Source organism: Megachile rotundata, chromosome 15, assembly GCF_050947335.1.
Source record: "Megachile rotundata isolate GNS110a chromosome 15, iyMegRotu1, whole genome shotgun sequence".
NCBI classification, from domain to species: domain Eukaryota; kingdom Metazoa; phylum Arthropoda; class Insecta; order Hymenoptera; family Megachilidae; genus Megachile; species Megachile rotundata.
In genome coordinates this window covers 2,639,053-2,661,563 of record NC_134997.1, presented here as the reverse complement: position 1 = coordinate 2,661,563, position 22,511 = coordinate 2,639,053, and the positions used below count along the sequence as shown (strand labels likewise).

General features: G+C 43.2%; 4 protein-coding genes across 15 annotated transcripts; 1 reads left to right on the top strand and 3 right to left on the bottom strand.

Moving 5' to 3' along the window:
* Positions 1 to 3,190: 3,190 nt before the first annotated feature.
* Positions 3,191 to 4,087, bottom strand: LOC143265916 (uncharacterized). Its single transcript, XM_076540576.1, has one exon. The coding sequence runs from the start codon at positions 4,085 to 4,087 to the stop codon at positions 3,191 to 3,193; it is 897 nt and encodes a 298-aa protein (XP_076396691.1).
* A 1,073-nt stretch (positions 4,088 to 5,160) lies between these two features.
* Positions 5,161 to 20,976, top strand: LOC105664040 (general transcription factor II-I repeat domain-containing protein 2-like). 12 transcript variants are annotated; one of them, XM_076540735.1, is made up of 11 exons: positions 5,161 to 6,405; positions 13,603 to 16,479; positions 16,567 to 16,743; positions 16,859 to 17,042; positions 17,207 to 17,343; positions 17,453 to 17,590; positions 17,996 to 18,218; positions 18,300 to 18,966; positions 19,230 to 19,599; positions 19,692 to 19,904; positions 20,156 to 20,976. In XM_076540735.1, exon 2 carries the CDS (start codon positions 13,748 to 13,750, stop codon positions 15,671 to 15,673), a length of 1,926 nt encoding a protein of 641 aa, XP_076396850.1. In that variant the 5' UTR covers positions 5,161 to 6,405; positions 13,603 to 13,747; the 3' UTR covers positions 15,674 to 16,479; positions 16,567 to 16,743; positions 16,859 to 17,042; positions 17,207 to 17,343; positions 17,453 to 17,590; positions 17,996 to 18,218; positions 18,300 to 18,966; positions 19,230 to 19,599; positions 19,692 to 19,904; positions 20,156 to 20,976. The 12 variants fall into 12 exon arrangements, with proteins under 12 accessions (XP_076396850.1, XP_076396847.1, XP_076396843.1 ...); XM_076540732.1 differs by having other exon boundaries at positions 19,692 to 20,055; XM_076540728.1 differs by lacking the exon at positions 20,156 to 20,976 and having other exon boundaries at positions 13,603 to 15,985; positions 16,091 to 16,479; positions 19,692 to 20,134.
* LOC143265915 (uncharacterized) lies at positions 7,208 to 10,672 on the bottom strand. Its single transcript, XM_076540575.1, has one exon. It carries the CDS (start codon positions 10,670 to 10,672, stop codon positions 7,208 to 7,210), a length of 3,465 nt encoding a protein of 1,154 aa, XP_076396690.1.
* On the bottom strand, positions 17,052 to 20,147 carry LOC143265914 (uncharacterized). Its single transcript, XM_076540574.1, has 6 exons — positions 20,040 to 20,147; positions 18,642 to 19,961; positions 18,064 to 18,256; positions 17,668 to 17,964; positions 17,278 to 17,598; positions 17,052 to 17,176 (listed from the first exon to the last, which is right to left on the bottom strand). Exons 1-6 carry the CDS (start codon positions 20,145 to 20,147, stop codon positions 17,052 to 17,054), a joined length of 2,364 nt encoding a protein of 787 aa, XP_076396689.1.
* Positions 20,977 to 22,511: the final 1,535 nt, after the last annotated feature.

Here is a 22,511-nt window from a genome sequence, read left to right as displayed (position 1 = left end):
CACTAACAATAATACAAGATAGAGCGCAAAAAAAAAAACTATATACAGACAAGAAAAACTATTTACATCGGTTACTTATGCCTGATAACGCTCGGTAAATCTAACTATACGGCCATGACGTGTTTTAATTGGCACAGCTTTCTTAAGAATACCCTTAGGACTACGGTTTGCTTGATCGCTCGCATTTCGTGTATCGGAAGTATTGTTCGTTACATGTTGAGTCGGTTCTACATACGCAGGTTTTAACCTATCTATACTTATATTCTTTTCGCGATCATTCACTAACACTGTAAAATATTTATTATTACGGTTGGCAACTCTGTAAGGTCCGTCATACAGCGGTTGCAACGAACGTTTTTCGCCATCGTGTCTAATGAATACATGTGTTGATGTGTGTAAATCTTTGTGTATAAATGGTGTACGTGTGCCGTGTCGTGATGCTTTACAAGGTTGTATGTTTTTCATTGTGTGTTTGAAGTGTGAAACATAATCGGATGTCACTGGATTATTTTGATCATTTTTGAAAAATTCTCCCGGTAATTTTAATGTGCATCCGTATACTAATTCTGCTGGAGTTGCATGCAAATCTTCTTTGTAAGTTGATCTAATACCTAATAAGACTAGTGGGAGTACCTCGGTCCATTTGTCGGTCTCATGACAACGGATTGCTGATTTTAATTGTCAGTGCAATCTCTCTACCATACCATTAGATGAAGGATGAAAAGCGATAGTTCTGATATGATGTGAACCAAGACACTGTGTTAATTCTTTAAAAAGTTGAGATTCAAATTGTCTACCCTGATCTGTAGTAATAATAGCTGGAACACCGAAGCGTGATATCCATCCTACTAAAAGGGTGTTAGCTATTGTCTCGGCTGTTATGTCCTCGACCGGCCAAGCTTCTGGCCAGCGGGTAAAACGGTCGACACAGGTGAGGCAATACCTGTATCCTTGCGAAATGGGTAATGGTCCTACTATGTCAATGTGTATATGATGGAATCGTGAAACCGGTAATGAAAAATTGCCTAACGGAGATGAGGTGTGACGTGTAATTTTGTTTCTTTGGCAAGGAATGCATTGTTTAGACCAAGTATTACAATCTTTGTTTATAGACGGCCAAACAAAGCGAGTAGTAACCAGTCTGCGAGTAGCTTTAATTCCTGGATGTGATAAATTGTGTAGTGTGTTAAAAATTCGTTTACGTAAGTTTGCAGGTATATATGGACGAACAGTAGGAGAAGTGTCGCAAAAAATTTCCAACTAGCGATCTTTAAACGGGAACCTAATTTTCTTTAATTTAAGGGCAGTCTCAGACAGCAAGAGACTTTGAAGCTCTTCATCTGCCTGTTGAGATTGTGCCAATTCCGATAGATCAACGGGTTTATTAATCTCCTGTATTCTGGACAATGCGTCCGCGACTATGTTGTCTTTCCCTGATATGTGTTGAATGTCTGTAGTGAATTGTCCTATAAAATCTAGATGTCTGAACTGTCGTGGAGTGGAACGCTCTGGCCGCTGTTTGAAAGCGTAAACCAGAGGTTTGTGATCAGTGTAAATTGTGAATGTGTGACCTTCAAGGTTGTGTTTAAAACGACGAACTGCGGTGTAAGCTGCTAATAATTCCCGGTCATATGCACTATATTTACGCTGGGCTGACGAGAGGCTTTTTGTAAAGAAGGACAAAGGCTGCCAGGTATCGTCCACCCATTGCTGAAGTGCCGCTCCGATTGCGAAATCAGACGCATCCACGGTAACGCTAAGCTTAGCGCCAGGTACCGGGTGCGCCAGAAGGGTCGCTTCAGCAAGTGCTTCCTTTACCTGGGTGAAAGCAAGTTCGGCTTCTTTCGACCAGGCAATACGAGGATTACCACGAGCAGGTGCACCCTTTAATAAATCTGTTAATGGAACTTGTAATTTTGCGGCGTTAGGGACAAAGCGACGATAAAAATTAAACATCCCTAAAAAACGTCGGAGTTCTTTTATATCTTGAGGTTTTGGAAAATTTCTGATGGCATCTACTTTCTCTGAATTTGGAGCCGTACCCTTACTATTAACTGTGTAACCAAGGAAATCTATTGAAGTTTGACCGAATGTACATTTAGCAGGATTAATAATGATACCGTATTTTTGAAGTCTATTGAAAAGTTGACGAATGTGATCCAAGTGTTCTTCCTCGTTACGCGATGCTATTAAAATATCATCTAGATATGCATAACAGAAATCTAAACCAAATAATACTTCATTAATAAACCTTTGGAATGTTTGAGCCGCGTTCATCAAACCAAATGGCATTTTGACGTACTCAAACAAACCAAAGGGTGTAGTAACTGCAGTTTTTTCTATGTCTGAAGGTTCTATGGGAATCTGATGATATGCTTTAACAAGATCTACTTTGGAGAAAACGGTTTTGCCATGTAATAAACTAGAAAAATCCTCAATGTGAGGCAAAGGGTAACGGTCAGGTACTGTGCGTGCATGTAGTGCTCTGTAATCCCCGCACGGCCTCCAACCTTTGTCCTTTTTAGGAACCAAATGCAAAGGCGAAGCCCACGGGCTTTTCGAAGGTCTAATTATATCTTCGGCCAAAAGATGCTCGAATTCCTCTTTTACTATTTTTAATTTATCAGGTGCTAACCTACGTGGTTTCGAAAAGACTGAAGGTCCTTTTGTTGTCTTAATGTGGTGTGTAATGTTGTGTTTCGTGCCTGTGTAATGTTGTGTTTCGTACGTGTGGGAATGGTGATATCTATGAACTCTGTGAGGATTTTATGGTATGGAGAGTCACCGACAATTGTTTTGACCGAATTTAAATCGGCAATCCCCAGTTTTCCTTGTGACGTTAATTTTGTTTCAGTGTCGATTAGCTGTTTATTCCTTAAATCTACCAACAAGCCGTAATACTTAAGCATATCCGAGCCGATTATAGGTTTCGTGATATTCGCGATTATAAATTTCCATTTGATAATTCGCCGCAATCCTAAATTTAGGTTTAAAACAATATCGCCATACGTTGAGGTGGTCGAATCATTCGCGGCATACAAAGTGTATGTACTTTTGGGAGGATGTCCCTTAACTAATTTTCGCGGATAAACGCTAATATCGGCGTCAGTATCAATTAAAAACTCTACCTTACTATCTTTGTCACTTAAGAATAGGCGGCTCGTGGCTGGATCGACAACTTCTGCCGCATCTAAGGTCGATCGATCTCGTTTCCCTGGTGTTGCTGTTGACGTTGCGGGTAGGTGCAGGGGATGGTGCACCTTGTTGACCTGTCACCGAACCTGCGATGGTACCAGCATACACCTGGCTGCGACGGGCCGGAGGTGCGGCTGTTGTTTCTGCCTCGGCTGGAGCTGCGGCCGTAGTTGCGCCACTTTTTCCGTCCGCGGAAAGTGGATCTCCCAGGATGCGCCGTTGAACTGTGCTTTGCAAGCTCCGCGACTTGTTGAGTCAATCCCGCCATTTGTTCGCACAACAGCTCGAATCGGGTGTCCGTGGACACAGCAGCACATTTCCCGATAGGCGTGATTTCATTGACCTTATCGGCCAATTCTGCCATCTTCTCGAGAGATGCATCCATCTGCGTGGCGAGGATGGTCCGCATCGATGCTGGCAGTCGATTCATCCAGATCGTCCTCAGGAAATTTTCCGGCACTTTAATATCCCCAGCCAGGTTGCGGAGATGGCGTAAAAATTGCGAAGGTGTCCTATCGCCAATTTCTTCATGTTCCAGGAGCTGCTGAATCCGTTGCTCCTGCGATCTGGATAATCTCCGTATTAGCTCCTCCTTGATCTTCTCGTATTTGCCAGTTGCGGGAGGATTCTGTATTATATCCTCGACTTCTTGCAAGCACTTAATATCAAGGAACGACGTGACATAGAAATATTTTGTGGAATCCACTGTTATGTTGTTTAGTGCGAATTGTGATTCCAATTGATGGAACCAGAGCAGCGGGTTACTAGACCAAAAAGGTGGCACCCTGATGCCCACACGGTCGATGTTCGAAACCTCGAAAGGGTTTGATCCTTGCTGCTGATTTCCACTCTTTTGGGGGCTGAAGAAAATGTCTCTATCTTCATTAGCCATCACTAACACTAAATTCGCACTTATTGAACTAAATATAACTATGTAGGTATGTCCCTATGTAAACTAACAAGGAAACATATCGAACCGCGACACACCGATTTTAATGAAACTTATGTGAAAGATAGTTCTCAAAAAAGTATTTGACACGTATTTTTTTTTAGCGGCCATCGTTCACATTGAAGGGGTGAAAATAGCTCTGGAAGTTGAGGGTTAAAACCATGTTTTTGGGAATATCTCCGGAACTATAGAAGATATTTGAATTCTTTTTTTGTAAATTGTTGGTCTTTAGATAGGAAATTTTTGTGTGTAAAAAAATTTCAAGAAACTTTATTTGTTTAAATAATATTTAAAAAATTTATCATTTTTGTTTAAATTTTTGCACTAAATGTTGATCTATTTTTTTGCAACTTCGTGTACGTAAACTATGGACAAAAATAGAGGATACGTGTTTTTGGAATTTGTTGTTTGTTGCAATGTTTATTAGATATATAATTTAACATCACCTCCTGTGAAGAGGGGCAATCATCATTTTTATTAAAAATATCTTATTTTTACAATTTTTTACATTATTTTAGCGATTTTATACCTGCAAAAGATAGTACAATTCTGTTCTCGCGACTCGCTTTATAGCTAGAACCTATAAGGAGAGGGGGTTTCGCGATCTACATAGCGCCACGACGGCCGATTGGTGCTATGTGGTCGATAATAGCGATTCCTAACATTACCGCCCGCCTTCGTCGAGATAACGAACGAATACAGATAGTTAGTCGCTCGTTTGCGTTTCGGGGAACAGACATAGTTTCGCTACGGGCCGTTTTAAAGTTGTTTGCGGGGTTCGTACGAGGACGACGCGAACCTTGCCATCGGAGCCTGGGTAGACCTCGGTGATGCTTCCAATCGGCCATTTGGTTGGAGGAGTGATTTCTGACGTGATTAGGCAGAGATCTCCAGGCTTCACGTTTGGTTGAGGCTGAGACCATTTGCTTCGAGTTTGAAGAGAGTGCAGGTATTCTGCCGCCCAGCGCCGCCAGAAATGATCCCGCATCTGCTGCACGAGCTGCCAACGAGAACCTCCTATTAAAAAGTGACCTGGTGTGAGAAAATCAAAAGAATCTGCGCTATCCCCAAGAGGCGCTAACGGACGCGAATTGAGGCAAGCTTCGATCTGCGCTAAAACAGTGGTAAATTCCTCAAAAGTCAGAAAAGTATCTCCCACTACCCGCCTAAGATGGAATTTTAGCGATTTGACGGCCGCTTCCCAAATGCCCCCGAAGTGGGGAGCAGATGGGGAATTGAATTGCCACACAGTTCCCTCTTTAGCTAAATTATTCGCTACTGTCGACCATTCGATTTGCGCAGTTTGAAAGAGACGATAAAGCTCTCGTTGAGTGCCGATAAAGGTTGTTCCTTGGTCGCTGCGAATAAGGGAACATATTCCTCGTCGAGATACAAAGCGCCGGTACGCGGCGAGGAAAGCGTCTGTTGTGTAATCCGATACCAGCTCGAGATGTACCGCGCGAGAAGCTAAGCAGACAAAGACTGCTACATAGGCTTTCCAAGAACGTAAACACCGACCCGGACTAGTTTTTATAACGAACGGCCCGGCGTAGTCAATACCAGTATTAATGAATGGTCTAGACCAGTGGTCGGCAAAGTGCGGCTTCAGAGCCGCATGTGGCTCTTTCGCTCATTAAGTGCTGCTCTGGCATAAATACAATCCACGGAAGGCGCAATAATATTTTCATTTAAAAAAAAACTGGATAAGAAAATAATTACATCTTATTTTGATAAATTAAAATTCTTCTATAAATTGAGAACATGTATAATTTTTTTGTTTAAGTTAAAAGATAGATAGGTAATTAAAATTTTATATTGTTGTAAAAATACGTAACGAACATCGAGTTTAATTTTATCAGTTTTCGTAAACGTAAACACAAACCATGTACAAGCTACCGGCTGAAATAGTTCATATGTTTTCGGCGTACTCCGGTGTGAAACAAAAGCACCACAAGCATGCGCGCGTATACTTTTTCTAAAGTAGTGGGGTACAAATTGGCATCACAGACCAGCAGTTGCAGTGTAAACAGTTTTGTCTTATTAAAAAGTTGTATTTTTCAATCTAGCTGCACATCTTACAGGTACTTTTATACGATTTTATTACACCTGCTATGTATGTTTGTGGTTCCGGTACAAAATTTGTAATCGATTTTTCGATAACTTCTATTTGTCCAAATTTTGGAAGTTTTCTTCCATATTTGGTCATATTAAAAGTTTTGTTATTCTGATGATGGAAAATTATTTTTTTCTTTTTAGTGCATGTAACCGCTCGTACGAAGTTACTCACGTCGCGAACTGATCGCACGGATTTTTTAACTCCGTGCCACGAGGTCGTAAATCCCGTGGCTCGTTTGGCTACGATCCTTCGCGACGCGCTGCTCTGCGGAATTAACTTTCGAGCAGTAATTCAAAGGGAGTCCGAACGATTGACTCCGGAAAATGTTTAAGTCCGTAACGTTGACTTATCGAAAGTTGTGTTCTCTTCGAATGCGCGAGATGTTCTGTCCGAATGATAAAAAGGTTCTGTCGTACGATGTGTTCTGTCCTTAGCTCTCGATCGCGCGAGCTAAGGAGCCCTGGCGAAAGTTTTGGAAACACGCTGATTGGTCATCATTCGATTTTTGATTTTCCAATCAACGTGTCCCTTGACTTTCTCCCACCCTTCCGTTACGCCCTTAGCGCGTTTCTTTAGGAGGGTGGGACGGTACCAGAGCGTACGTGAGAAATCTGCAAGTCCGGCAACGCCGGGGTTTTTCCTCTGGGTCTCAGGCCCGATGGCCGTAAAGTACCGTAACGAATGTACCGTCGAAATGACCCTTCAGAATTACCGAATTTATGACAGGAATTGGCTATCGAGGACGAAACGAAACTAAAAATTTAACGCTATTGTACGAAAAAGGTAAATGAGTATTGCAGGAAGTAAGGAAAAAGTCTTTCTCAAAAATAGCCTTTGTCGCGGACCTATCATAAACTCTCCAAGCAGAATTCTCACGTACCGTGTTCCAACGGTTGGAACATGCTCCCCCCCGTTGATGGACCGTGTTCATCAAGATATCGCTCGATCTAGGGGTTCGATGTCATCTGGTCCCGCGATGATGGGATGTCCTCTTCTTCGATCGGAAGAGGTGCCAAGTGTTTGACGTTTCGTTTGTAACGTCCATGGCTCGTCCGCACGGTGACCGCTCGGATGATTCCGTCAGCTCCAGGATGTGTGGCTTCTACTCTCCCTAGCTGCCAGGCTAGAGGAGGAAGATGATCCTCTTTTAATACCACGATGGTCCCCTCGCGAATGTTGTGCCCTCCTGATGTCCACTTATTTCGCACGTTCAAGTGGTTGATGTATTCTTTATGCCACCTGGTCCAGAAGTGTTGTTTGACCTTCTGGATATGCTGCCAGGTGGATAATCGATTGGCTGGTGTTTCGCTGAAATCAGTCTCAATAGCACCCGTTAAGTGATCACCGATCAGGAAATGACCAGGGGTAAGAGCTGATGGATCATTGGGATCTGCGGAGAGAGGAGTAAGGGGTCTGGAATTTAGAATCGCTTCGATCTCGATGACGAAAGTGTTAAACTGCTCTAATGTAAACAACTCGTCACCCACCACTCGTCTGACGTGGTGCTTGAAGGACTTCACCGCAGCTTTCCATAAGCCGCCGAAATGCGGTGATAAAGCCGGAATGAAATGCCACGAAATCGATTTGTCCGTCACGAATTTATGTAGCTGCTCGTCCTTTGACAATGATCGATACAATGCCTTCAATTCATTGTCTGCTCCGACAAAATTCGTCGCGTTATCGGAGTAAATATTGCGACAGAGTCCGCGCCGCGCAATAAAACGTTTTAAAGCCGCAATGAATGCTTCCGTAGTGAGATCGCCGACTACTTCGAGGTGCACTGCCTTCGTTGCGAAACAGGTAAAAACGGCAACATACACCTTCACTCGGGCCCGATTTCGGTAGCGCCGCTCCTTTACGTAAAAAGGTCCGCAATAGTCTACGCCGCAGGTACTGAACGGTCGACCTGCCGTGACACGCGCCGCAGGTAGGTTACCCATAACATAATGAGTAGTTGGCGGATTAACGCGAAAGCACTTGACGCACCGTCGAATGACCTTACGCGTTGTATTCTTCCCGTCAATGGGCCAATACACCTGTCGTACGTAGTGCAATGTTGATGTTATGCCGGCGTGATGATTACGAATATGGGCGTCTCGAATAATCAGCTCGGTGACGTGATTTCCCTTTGGCAGCAAGATCGGGTGTTTTTGCTCGAACGGGATATCAGAGTTTTGTAGGCGACCTCCGACACGCAATAGTCCCCGATCGTCGATGAAGGGGTTAAGAGATCTCAGTTTGCTCTTCGAATGAAGCCTTCCGGTTTTGAGATCCTTTATATCCTGATGAAATGCTGTGGATTGCAGCAGCTGTACGACGCGTAGCCTAGCCTCCTCCATTTCTTGAACGGTCAGCGGTCCAACGTTTCGTCGACGAAAACGTAAACAGTACGCGACGATTCGCGTAAGTTTCGCGAAACACGAATAACGCGTAAATATTTCATCGCTCTGAACGATTGAGCTTGCCATGCACGTAACCTTTTTTAATTCAGGTACGTCGCTTAGTACATTAACTTTTGATTCTGGCCATCTCGCTTGATCGGACGCGAGCCATTCCGGACCATGTAACCAAAGTGTGTTGTTTTGGAATTGTGCAGGCATGATTCCTCGTGAAATCAAATCGGCCGGATTGTGTTCCGATTTGATGTGCCGCCACATTTTTGCATCGGTTTTTTCTTGAATATCGGCTACGCGGTTAGCCACGAACGTTTTTAACGCGCAAGCTTCTTTGTTAATCCAATTAAGAACTATAGAAGAATCCGTCCATAGAAATACCTCCTCGATATCGCTTAATATTGCCTTTCGAACGGTGGCATATAGAGTCGCGAGAAGTGTGGCGCTACATAATTCTAGCCGTGCGAGCGTAACAGATTTTAAAGGCGCAACGCGTGATTTCGCGCAAAGCAAATGAGTTTCGACATGACCCACATTGCTTATCGTACGTGCGTATAAACAGGCACCATAGGCTCGTTCGCTGGCGTCACAAAACCCATGGAGTTCGATACGATAATAATTCCTGGACAACACGTGACGGTCGAATTCAAGGTTGTTCAGGGCCTGTAACTGCGATGCGTATGTAGTCCACTCGGTGTGGAGACTAGCGGGCAACGATTCGTCCCAATCAACTTTGAGTTGCCACAGTCGTTGCATTAAAATTTTGGCGAGGATGGTAACAGGGCCAACAAGTCCTAAAGGATCGAAGATCTTCGCGATTGTCGACAAGATGGTCCCCTTGGTGATCTTCTGGTTGAATGATACTTCGACTGAATATCGGATAGTGTCGTTTCTTGCATCCCATGATAACCCTAAAGTCTTCATTACAGCTGAGTCACCTAAAATCTTCGGGTGAAGCTGCTCCTCGGTCAATCCTTTCAGAAGCGCAGGTTCGTTTGAGGCCCATTGCCTAATGTTTAGACCTCCCCTTTTGAGCAGTTCGCTGATCTTGGTTTGTATGTTTTTGGCCTCTTCTATCGTATTCGCACCTGACAGAAGGTCATCAACATACAAGTCGCGCTTCAAGATGACTGATGCTTCCGGAAAATATGTTCGTTCGTCGTCCGCGAGTTGATGGACTCCTCGAATCGCCAGGAAAGGAGCAGACGAAAGCCCGAACGTGACGACGTTAATTTCGAATGTCTTAACGAGTCCGCTTCTATCCCGCCATAAAATCCGTTGATAAGCGCGATCCTCTGGTCGAACGAGGAATTGGCGATACATCTTTTCGATATCTCCGGTGATTACGTACGTATATGTTCTAAATCTTAATAATAACGTAAACAGGTCATCCTGTATAGTAGGACCGATCATTAACGCGTCGTTCAATGATACGCCGCTACTGGATTTGGCCGATCCGTCAAATACAACGCGAACCTTCGTCGTCGCGCTAGAAGGTTTTATGACCGCGTGGTGAGGCAGGTAGAAACCTTCGGTATCGCACGGTTTTACCTCGCTCATGTGGCCTAATCGGAGATATTCTTCGATCACGTTCGAATACTCGCGTTTTAAATTTAGATCCCGTTTAAATCGGCGCTCGAGAGAAATGAAACGGTTCATGGCGCGCGACCGAGATTCGCCAATCTGTTGTTTCTTCTCGTTGAAAGGAAGAGCTACGATGTATCGTCCGGTGATGTCACGTGTTACATGGTTCACGAAATGTTGTTCGCAATCTTGCTCTTCGGCCGAAAAATGTCGCGTTCGAGGTCCTTCTTCTAACTCCCAGAATCGTTGCAGATCGAAATTCGGGGTGATAAGATGCGTCTGATGTTTGCTGCGCGTTGCCTTTGTCATCACACTCCCCCCGATGACCCATCCAAACTGCGTCTTCTGGAGGACAAGATCGAGTCCTTTCAGCGGAGAGAGGCTGTGCTGTCCGATGCTTAATGATGACAACGCAGGGCCGGTGCCGATCAACATATCCACGTTCGCCGGTCGATGAAACGATGGATCTGCGAGTTTGATATTCGCCGGAATCGTAATCTTCGAGCGATCAATGTACTCATCCGGCGTCGGTCCCGATATTCGCGGAATTATAAAGAACGTTAAATCCCGTTTGAAGTTCGAAAGTCGCGATTTTATGGTAGTTGAAACCAATTGATTCGCAACGGTGTTCAATTGGTTCAACGCTTCGATCGTCGTGGAAATCTTCTTAATCGGAAGCCGTAATTTCGTCGCCAAGTCGTTTGTGATAAAATTCGCGCTCGAACACGTGTCGATCAGAGTCCTACATTCTACTGGTTTTTTATCGCGATCTAGCACTTGAACGATCGCGGTAGCCAATAGTTCGGTTGTAGGCCGGTTGACGACGACGCTCGGAGAATTTCGCGGTTCGATTGGTTTGCGCGCGAACCCTAGTCAAGATTCCTGTTCGTCCGGTGAATCCTTATGTAATTTCGTGTTATGTCGTTGGTTACATACACGGCATCGTCCGCTTTTACAGTCTTCCGCCTGATGGCCAGGTTGCAGGCAATTTAAACACAAATGTGCCCTTCGAACTGTGTCAATGCGACGCGACACAGGCAATTTGAAGAATTGCGGGCATTGAAAAATTGCGTGCCCTTCGTCGCAAATTTGGCATTTACATGTTGAACGAGTTTGTGACGCTTGCGACGGCGGGGTAACTCGGCGTTGAGTACGCGGAGACGACGGCGGCGTAGGAGTTTTTCGTGGCGTACTCGTTACATATGTTTGTCGCCTCGAATGTTGCGGCGGTGATGACGGCGGATGTGCGCGGTTGAATTGGGAGCGCGTGATGATCGTTCGCGCGTTGGAAGGCGTCTGATGGTATATCGGTGATGGTCGCGGTTTGCTCGGTGCGCAATCAAAATCTTTTGATTGATGCGACGCATTCAGCAAATATTTAAAGATATCATCGATCTTGGGTACTTCGGTATCGGTAAGCGTTCGTTCCCAAGCTCGTCGTGTGTCCGTGGTCATCCTCGAAATCGCTACGCTTGCCGCGAAATCATTCGCGATGTCCTCCCACGTCCTACCGAGCGCTTGCAGTGACCGAATCTGCAATTGCATATGATTCGCGAGGTCGCGGAGTGACTCGGACGAATCATCGGCCATGTGCGGGGTTTCTCGTAAGAGAGTCGCGTGACGGAAAACTAAAGCACGTTTATTGTCATATACTTCGTTTAAGTGTTTCCAAGCGGCTTCGTAAGTCTCTTCTGAGATCGTAAATGCTGCGATAACATTTTCGGCTTTCCCAGATAACGATAGTCGTAAGTAATGAAATTTTTTTATACCGCTTAGTCCGGATTGTTTGTGAATTAGATTATCGAACGAATCTTTAAAAGTAACCCATTTTTCGAGAGTCCCGTCGAATTTTGGTAAGTCAATCTTCGGTAAGTTGACCGAGAGAGAATCCGAAGAGGGAGAAAACGGCGTTGGCGAATTACACGCGCTCGCAGGTGAATCCGCGGAATTCGATGTTGACGCGACTGTTGTCAACTGTTCATACAGCACTACCGCTTTGCAAAGTATATCGTCATAGATGTTCGTCGTTGCGTCTCGCTCGGCTTCGGCTTCTTCGAAATTTTCCAATCGCGCTAATTCGTCTTGGCCCCGATTAAAAGATTCGAATTGATTCCGTATACGCTGCGTACGTTCGCGTAATTTAGTTCGTTCAAGTACGGAATCTTTGTATTTATCCAACCACGTTCCGAATGTTGTTATTTGTGATTTAAACGTTCGACGCATTTGTTTAATATCGCGAATCCGTGTCGCGGTTCCGTCGGAAACATTTGAAGCAGTTGCCATGTTGATCGATAGCGTTCAAGGAAAGGAAAAATCGATGCGGAATTGATCGGTGATTATCTTAACGAGCCTACCTTTGACTGGATGCTGCTGATCGTCTCTGGATCGTCCGGGCTCCTTGTCGAAATCAGCTCCAGATGTGGTCGATGGCTGCGTTCCGGAGTAGTAACTCTCGAGTATATCTCTTCTTCTAGTGTCTTCTCCTTCGTTTGGATGTAGACCGGATCCCACTATATTGGCACTTTTTCGATCACTCGTGTCGCGGATCACTAAATGCACTTATGTCTATAGGTCGAGGATCCGGCTCGAAGGACCAAAAAAATGTAACCGCTCGTACGAAGTTACTCACGTCGCGAACTGATCGCACGGATTTTTTAACTCCGTGCCACGAGGTCGTAAATCCCGTGGCTCGTTTGGCTACGATCCTTCGCGACGCGCTGCTCTGCGGAATTAACTTTCGAGCAGTAATTCAAAGGGAGTCCGAACGATTGACTCCGGAAAATGTTTAAGTCCGTAACGTTGACTTATCGAAAGTTGTGTTCTCTTCGAATGCGCGAGATGTTCTGTCCGAATGATAAAAAGGTTCTGTCGTACGATGTGTTCTGTCCTTAGCTCTCGATCGCGCGAGCTAAGGAGCCCTGGCGAAAGTTTTGGAAACACGCTGATTGGTCATCATTCGATTTTTGATTTTCCAATCAACGTGTCCCTTGACTTTCTCCCACCCTTCCGTTACGCCCTTAGCGCGTTTCTTTAGGAGGGTGGGACGGTACCAGAGCGTACGTGAGAAATCTGCAAGTCCGGCAACGCCGGGGTTTTTCCTCTGGGTCTCAGGCCCGATGGCCGTAAAGTACCGTAACGAATGTACCGTCGAAATGACCCTTCAGAATTACCGAATTTATGACAGGAATTGGCTATCGAGGACGAAACGAAACTAAAAATTTAACGCTATTGTACGAAAAAGGTAAATGAGTATTGCAGGAAGTAAGGAAAAAGTCTTTCTCAAAAATAGCCTTTGTCGCGGACCTATCATAAACTCTCCAAGCAGAATTCTCACGTACCGTGTTCCAACGGTTGGAACAGTGTAGTTATATTTTATATTAATAAAATTGTATTTTTTAAAAAGATTTTTTTTCATTTTTATTTTCATTAATTTAATAATGATAATAATTTTGTACTGGTGGCTTTAGAAAAAAATATATTTGGAATATTTTTATAGACACTCCAATTAACATGGCTACAAAAAAAAAGCAAAGAAAAACGGAAGATGAAAACCGCGAATTTAAAGTTAAGTGGACCGAGAATTTTGCGTTTATTCAAAACTTGAATGGACTTCCGACATGTCTTATTTGTAAGGAGAAATTCGCGCATAACAAGAAGTCAAATTTAGAGAGACACTTTACAAGAAAGCACGCGTCATTTAGCACTAAATATCCCACCGGTGATGCAAGGAAGAAAGCAGTTGAGGAACTTCAGAAGAGTCAAGAGTCGTCAAATTCTGTGTTTAATAACTGGATGCAATCTTCCAGCAATATTAATATGGCAAGTTTTGTTATTAGCCAAGAGATTGCTAAGAGAGGGAAACCGTACACAGACGGTGAATACATAAAAAATTGTTTTATAAATGCATCTGAAGAGCTATTTCGGGATTTTAAAAACAAAGCAAATATTCTGAAAAGAATTAAAGAGTTACCATTGTCTGCCAAAACCATTAAAGATAGAACAATTAAAATGTGTTCGAATATAACCACCCAGCATATCGAAGATCTGAAATTGGTTTCGGCTTTATCAATAGCAGTTGACGAGTCTTGTGACATAAATGATACACTTTTTGTAAGATTTATGTCTCATTCAGGCCCTAAAGAAGAACTTTTAGGATTATTACCACTCAAAGGTCAGACGCGTGGAGAAGATATCGCAAATGCTGTAATGGAGTGTATGGATAAACATCATATTCCCCTCGATAAAATTGTGTCGATTTCAACAGATGGGGCCAAAAGTATGACCGGCGTAAGAAAAGGGTTTGTTGCTATTTTGAAAGAAAAAATTAATCACGAGATACTTGTTTACCATTGTATCATTCACCAAGAAGCGCTTTGTGCGCAAACATTTCCGGATGAAATTTGTAAAGTTATGGAATTAGTGATTACCATTATCAACTCCATTTTAGCTAAAGCTCTTAATCATCGCCAATTCAAAGAATTTTTATTTGAAATGGAGAGTGAGTACGCTGATCTTCTGCTTCATAACAAGGTGCGTTGGTTATCAAGAGGGAACGTTTTAAAACGTTTCGCGTCCATTTTTCCGGAAATTAAAGCATTTCCCCGTGAGAAGGGCGTTCACTATCCAGAACTAACAGACGATCAGTGGATCCAAAACTTTTATTTCATGGTAGACGTTACGTCTCATCTAAATCAGCTTAATCGTAAACTACAAGGGAAAGGAAACTTAATTTTTTCGATGTTAGAAGAAGTAATAACATTCGAAAACAAATTATCCATTTTTGCTCAGGATTTTGAAAGGGAAACATTGTTTCACTTTCCGAGCTTGCTGAAGCATCGCCAAGAAAATAATTCCTCTATTGATAAACACCATTTTAAAACAATAATTTTAAATATGAGGGAAGCATTTATCAGCAGGTTTCAGGAATTTAAAAACAGCAGAGCAACTTTAGCATTTGTCAAAAATCCTCTTAATGCTACGATAACCGAGTTGAAATTTGCTCCTTTTGAAATTGACATTGGTAGCTTTGAAATACAATTGCTGGATTTAAAAAACAAGGAGATATGGCGCTCTAAATTCGAACGTCTTTGTGTTGAATTGGAAATATTGGAGAAGAAAAAATGTGATCTTAGTTCACAACACAAGTGGTCTGCTTTGAATGACCTGGAGAAGGAAGACATGATCATTTTCAACGCTTGGAATAGTATTCCTGACTCTTACGATCAGCTGAAAAAGTTCGCGTTTGCTGTTCTTTCCTTTTTCGGTTCTACATATATATGCGAACAATCTTTTTCAAGCATGAACATTATCAAGAGTAAACTGAGAAGTCGTCTTATTGATGAGAACTTGGAATCATGCCTAAAATTAAAAACAACAACATACAAACCTGACTTACTCAAACTTTCCAAGGAGATGCAAGCACATTGTTCGCATTAATAAATATTTATTAAGTATGAAATTTAGTTTTATTTAGCGTACTACTTATTTAGTGCTATAAAAGTTTACTAAACAAGCAGATTTGGCTCCCAATTTTTTTTAAAATTGTTGTAATGTTCATATTTGGCTCTTTGGCTAATAAGTTTGCCGACCACTGGTCTAGACGGTCGCACGCGATCGTGAGGAAGATTACCCATTTGCTGTTCGGCAATTTTCGCGCGCCATCGCCAGCAAGTAACGCACGAAAATACGTAGGTCCGAACAGCACGACGTCCACAGAGGATCCAGTATCGTTGACGAAGAAACCCCAAAGTAAGTTGTACTCCGCCGTGCAAGGTTCTCAAGTGAGCTTCGCGAATGATCAGTGTAGTGAAGTGTCCCCTTTTAGGAAGAATAATGGGATGTTTTTCATTAAAGTCCAGTAGTGAATGTTTTAATCTTCCTCCGACGCGAAGAATTCCCTTTTCGTCCAAAAAGGGGTTCAGTCTGCTCAATGGTCCACGAAAGATAGAAGCAGACTGGTTAAGTAAAGCCCTTTCTTCTGAAAACTCTATGTTTTGTATACATCTAATTAAGGTAAGTCGCGCATTCAGTAATTCATCAACACCAATATTCGTAGTAAGCTGAGGTAAACAATTCTGTCTGTTTCTTTTCCCGAAGCGAAGACACCAGCAAGTTATTCTACACAATTTATCCATAGATGAATATCGAGATATAAACTCCTCCAAGAAGGAGGAACTAGTGACCGTGGAACAGACTAACTTTGAGTTCCGAGCTTCCTTATCCGTGACTAAGTTCGAGAGAAGGTAATTATTCAGATCAGGATTATGTTGGGACAAAAAGGTAGGTCCCTTCCACCAAATACTATTTGACCCCAACTTTTTTCCTGAAAGACCACGAGAAGCTAAGTCGGCCGGGTTTTCTGCCGACGGAATATGACGCCAGACTGCATGAGGCACCGATGTCTGGATCTCTGAGATCCGATTGGCGACGAACGTCTTCCATTTAGAAGGAACCAACTAAGCCAACTAAGAACTATGGTGGAGTCAGACCAGAGATGAAGTTCACAGGTATGTAAAGAAAGAGTATCTCTAACACTTTTTATAAGCCTAACCAGTAGGGTAGCTGCGCATAGTTCGAGTCTAGGCAGCGATACTTGTTTCAAAGGAGCTACTCGCGTTTTAGCTGCCACGAGTGTCATCGTGGGTGTAGCTTCGGGATGCTGGGACAAGAGCCGTATATAAATGACCGCAGCATAGGCTCTTTCGGACGCGTCAGCAAATCCGTGCAATTGAAGAATATTATTGTTAGATGAAATAGAAAGCCAGCGAGGTATCCGAAGCGAGGAAAGAGCGCTCAACTCCGACAGGTAAGTTAATCAGAAATCCCTTTGAGGGTTGGGCAGAGGATCATCCCAATTTAAACTCAGCAGCCAAAGCGACTCCATAAAGATTTTTGCGAGAATTACTACAGGAGCCAGAAGACCTAGTGGGTCGAACAATCCTGAGATTTCACTAAAAACTGTTCTTTTAGTTATGCGTCCAGTAAGATTTCGAGGTTGAGGATTGAAAATAAAGCAATCCGAGGAAGTGTTCCAACCAAACCAAGGAGACTCGAAACTGCGTCAAAGTTGCACACAAGATTAGAGGAAGAAGCAAGGTAATCCGCTGGTAAGTTTTTTAAAAGATCGGGATTATTAGATACCCATTTTCTAAGTTTAAAGCCGCCCGCCCTTAACAACGCAATTAATTGTTGACTAAGGAGAATGGCTTCTTCCAGAGTGTTAGATCCAGATACTACGTCATCGACGTAGGTGTCGTGCAAAAGACAAGGAGCTGCCAGCGGATAAGCCTCTTTTTCGTCTGTACTTAACTGATGTAAAGTACGAATGGCCAGAAATGGAGCGCATGCCATGCCGTAAGTAACTGTTAAAAGTTTGTAAGTAGAGAGTTGAGAATTAGGAGAATTTCGCCAAACAATTTTTTGAAACTCACAATCTGCTTGAGATACCCGAATTTGACGATACATTTTCTCAATGTCCGCCGCGAAAGCTACAGCATGTCTGCGCCAGCGTAATAGAATAGAAAAAACTTCCGGTAATAGATTTGGACCAGTATGTACCAGGTCGTTTAAAGACAGACCTGAAGTGCTGTTGTGCGAGGCGTTAAACACGACTCTAAGTTTAGTAGTCGCGCTAGCTTGACGCCACACACCGTGATGAGGCAAATAATAGTTTGAACTGAAAATTTCTTGCTCCGGCACGCGCTTCATGTGTTCTAGCGACTCATATTCTTTAATAAAATCGCAATATTCTTTTTATAGTGATGGATTTGAATTGAAGCGCGTTTCTAACTTCGCGAAGAAAGAGATAGCGGCTCGTTTGCTCTCACCCAGAAGAGAAGGTGAAGATTTGAATGGCAGAAACACGGTGTATCTCCCCGAAGCGTCCCGAGAATGTGTTTTTCGGAAGTGATCCTCGCACGCCTGTTCCTCGCTAGTGAGCTGTTTTGAGTTGGAAGGGACTTCCTCGAGCTTCCAGAACTTGGTGAGTGTTTCTGTTAAGTCCGGATCCATTAATGAACACTGTAAAGATATTGCCTGATGTGATTCGGCTTTATTGTTTTAGGGGTAGAGTAAGGGTCCCGTTAATATCCACCCAAGTGAAGTAGCCTGAGCTATTGGAGTATTTGGGGGACCTTGTATTAAACCGGACCGAATAATCTGAGCGTATATTCCCGCTCCCAATATAACGTTTACGCGTCGGAATGATTGAAAATTCGGATCCGCCAGTTTTAACCCTTGAAGATGCGAAAACGCGACTGGACTTGATGAAGTTCTGTTCTGATACGCTGATAATCGAGGAAGCACGTAAGCGGTCAAATTATATGAAGTGGATTCGTCATAACGAGAATATAAACGAAAAGAAACCCTATCTTTAGTGAAGGTCTGTCTTTCCAACACCAATTACCGGGATTTTGTCTGGAATTTTGGAAAGTTTCAAGATTTGAGCGACGCTTTCTTCTACTAGTGAAACCTCTGAACAGGGATCTATAAGAGCTCTGACGAGCATTCGATTTCCCTGGTCTGACTCCAGCACGAGTTCCGCAGTGGCTAAAATAAACGAAATCGACTCAGTCACGGAACAGGACGTCGTTGCGCAGTGAATAACCTTGCTGGAAGTGTCAGCTCGCTCTGAATTACGACCGTTATCCACCTCAGGACTTGCCCTGGGTACCTGCACTAAAGAAGAAGAACCAGCGGCAGAAAATTGCTCAATGTTCGAATGAAGAGAGGTATGATGCTTACCCACGCATACTTGGCAACGCTTAGTGGACTTACACGCGGTAGAAGAGTGAGGACCCAGACAATTGTAACATAGGTGCTTTTCTGTGACCAGCTGCTTCCTCTCTCGAGGATTCATGCCCTTAAATATTGAACAAAAGAGTAATGGATGCTCCTTCTTGCAAATGGCGCATCGTTGAGTGTTGCGACTGGACGTTGACGTAGCGTGAGACCTTACGCGCGCATAGGAATTTAACGACGCTCCCCTTTCCAGCTTTGGTGCTCCTGGTGGACCGCTGGACGCCGCCGATGAAATGGCCGAACCTTCCACAGCCTCCAGCGCTCTTATTCTAGTGATGAGGAAGGTCCTGAGCTCTTCAAATGTAGAAGGTTCGGTTGACGCTCCGACGTGAGATTCCCAAGCCATCCTGGTTTTGGGGTCCAATTTTCCGGCGATGACGAAGACCAGCCAATCGTCCCAATGCTTAACTGGCCGCTTCAAAGCTTCGAGGGCTTGAACCGAATCGGTAGTGCCGTCAACCAACCCTTTCAACTCTTGTGCGGACTCCTTCTTCATCGTAGGGTGAGATGTTAACGAAGTGAGCTGGGCGTGAATCAACACTCGTAGATTTTGATACCTTTCGGTAATAAACCGCCAGGCGCGCTCAAAATTATCACCAGTAACGGAAATATTTTGTAGCAACAGAGCGGGTTCACCAGATAAACTTGTTTTCAGATAATGGAGTTTTTCAACAAGAGAGAGCGAGTCGTTATCGATGATGTGCGATTGGAAGAGATCACGGAAATTCAGCCAATTGTTGTATTCTCCCGAAAAAACAGGAAGCACTATTTTTGGTAAGGCTCGCAGCGACGAAGGATTTGGCGATGGAGTGCTCTTACCGGCAGAAAGTTCCTCCTGGAGATCCAGTAAATATGCCTTTTGCGACAGGTATGCTTCTTCCCCGATGCTGATATAGTCTTCTTGGAAGTAGAAGTGCTCCGATTCCTTGGAGAAGACATCTAAAAGCTCGTTATGAGTTTCGGAAAAAGCGGTTCAGTTTTTCTCCAGAAGTTCCAGACGAGCATTGACCACCCCCTTTGTAATTTTCGCCGCTCCCAGTTTTTCAATATTTGCAACTGTAGATTTTATTCGTTTAAATAAATCGAGCTGTTTCGTAACGAATTTGTCCATTGTTTCAGAGACTCCAGAAAAAAGGAAAATAGACAGTAAGACCGTTAGTGACTTGCAGTATTTGTTTTTGAGCGCTGGCGGTCAAAGACAACCGTTAATCCCGTTAGAATTTAAGCCGATTAGTAATTAGTATTTTAGGGATTAGCTCACCGTAATTACTCCGAATATCCGGCTCGAAGGACCAATGTTTTTTGATGGTAAAAAAGATGATTTAATTGACGCCGGTGATGGTCGTAGGCGAACCGTTTATATCTTAAGCCAGAAATATTTCTTGTTCTTTTCCAGTGAATAAAGGAATTGGAACTTCACGCACCAGAATGATTTTATTGAAATCAAGACTCGCTCTTTTTAAATATTTTTGCTTATATTTCGCTCTGCTACAAAAGATGGTACAATTCTGTTCACGCGACTCGCTTTATAGCTAGAACCTATAAGGAGAGGGGGTTTCGCGATCTACATAGCGCCACGACGGCCGATCGGTGCTATGTGGTCGATAATAGCGATTCCTAACAAACGCTTATTTTTGTTTTATTTTTAATTTTTTCGGCAAGAAAATAATCCGGTGTGATTAAATGTAATAATAATACTTGTTTTAAATGCTGGAACGACACAGCGGCCGCTATACTTTCGTTTCAAGTCTTCAAATAGTGCTACAATTGGCCGTGAACAGCTAATTCGTCGTTCTGGCCCACTGTGTGGCGCCGCGACCGGACAGCCGGTGTCTTCTTTGGTGGACCCATCCCGCGCCTCCGTCGCTCAGGGAGAGGTTCCTCCACGACCGGGGACGACGATGGCTCCTCGGTGTATGGGGGCAGAAGGGGGGGGGGGGGGGGGGGGGATAAATATATAAAAGGGGTTAAACAGAAAAAAATGTGCGCAATTAAAAATAAAGAAACACACGGCATACTCTCACTCACGCTTGCCCCAGCGGCGAGGGGGTCCGCTTGGGCGGGGGAGTGGGGCTGGCAATTCGGGGGGATCCTCGTTATGAGGCATAAAAGAAAACTAAGCAACTAAGTGAAAATATGCCTCGTTACAGACATTAATCTCCACACACGAGATAGCATTCCAAAACTACAATGACTTGTTCATAATCAGTTTTCTTCACCGCGATTTGAAAATTTCATTAAGTGTTCATGATATAAAAGTGGATACATATCGTCAAGACCACCTCATTTTCCAAATACAGTAGAATTTTGCTATGCATCACATAATGAACCACTATGCTATATACATATGCGGTGACGTAGCAATTATTACATATACTTAATGTCGGAAACCGTTGTGTTTGAAACATTTTTTCGAAGAATACCATTATTGCCACGATTATGTTTCCTAACTTATTCAAACTATTCGTTACCTATAAAATTGACATATAAATAGAATACCTATGTACTTTAATAAATAAATGTTTTGTAATACAAATTTAATAAAATTAACAGTTATGTATAATGCAAATATAATTATCTTTTATTTATGCTTAAAAATGACGTTGACTGGTAGATGGCGCGTCGCGGGCGCGCGCGCGAACCTTTATGATAAATAAAAATCTGAGGAATTGTAGGAGGCAATATCGGATCACCCACCTAGGAAAAAACCGGCGAACATGCATAGATAAAAAAAATAATTTTAAGAAAAAAAATACGCCGACTTCGAAATGCACTAAAAAGTATAAAATAATTTCTATTTCCTAATGAAGTAATTTCAATTTCATTCAATCATACAATTACGTAACAGATATGAATGAAACCTATTTACTCGTTAGGTAGCATATTAAATGCATTTCAACCTTTTCGGAGGCGGCGCAAAATTAAGAATACCTCAGTATTTTCGCCTCCGAAAAGGTTGAAATGCATTTAATATGCTACCTAACGAGTAAGTAGGTTTCATTCATATCTGTTACGTAATTGTATGATTGAATGAAATAGAAATTACTTCATTAGGAAATAGAAATTATTTTATACTTTTTAGTGCATTTCGAAGTCGGCGTATTTTTTTTCTTAAAATTATTTTATTTCACGCTTTTTAGTGGAATGGGGAGAATTGTATAGGATACTGTAAGACATTTCTTACATAACAATAACCAAAGAATAGGATTTTGCAATAACAATAGTTATTATACATGTATACTGATTTTCGGCTGACAAGACGTGTTTGTAGAAATAGTAGAAAATCGGCGACTGCATGTTGACTCATACACCACCAGAGACACGAAGGCGTACGCAGAATTCGATATATTTGTAACACCGGTGGGCTCGCGGTGAGCCCGCGGTCGCCGGGAATCGCACAGTCGCTAGGTCCGGGTCGGTTTCCGCTATACAACTGTCGCTGGGTAGGGTAGGAATACTAGGAGCGGAGTTCCAC

Bases quoted from the DNA above. Each gene is read 5' to 3' on its own strand.
- LOC143265914 (XM_076540574.1), bottom strand. From the start codon at position 20,147: ATGGACAAATTCGTTACGAAACAGCTCGATTTATTTAAACGAATAAAA. The intron at 18,257-18,641 runs GTAATTGGTGTT...ATATCTTTACAG, and splicing joins AAATTCCAGACAAAATCCCG to TGTTCATTAATGGATCCGGA. The intron at 17,177-17,277 runs GTTTGGTTGGAA...GTGAAATCTCAG, and splicing joins CGCAGTTTCGAGTCTCCTTG to GATTGTTCGACCCACTAGGT.
- LOC105664040 (XM_076540735.1), top strand. From the start codon at position 13,748: ATGGCTACAAAAAAAAAGCAAAGAAAAACGGAAGATGAAAACCGCGAA.
- LOC143265915 (XM_076540575.1), bottom strand. From the start codon at position 10,672: ATGTTGATCGGCACCGGCCCTGCGTTGTCATCATTAAGCATCGGACAG.
- LOC143265916 (XM_076540576.1), bottom strand. From the start codon at position 4,087: ATGGCTAATGAAGATAGAGACATTTTCTTCAGCCCCCAAAAGAGTGGA.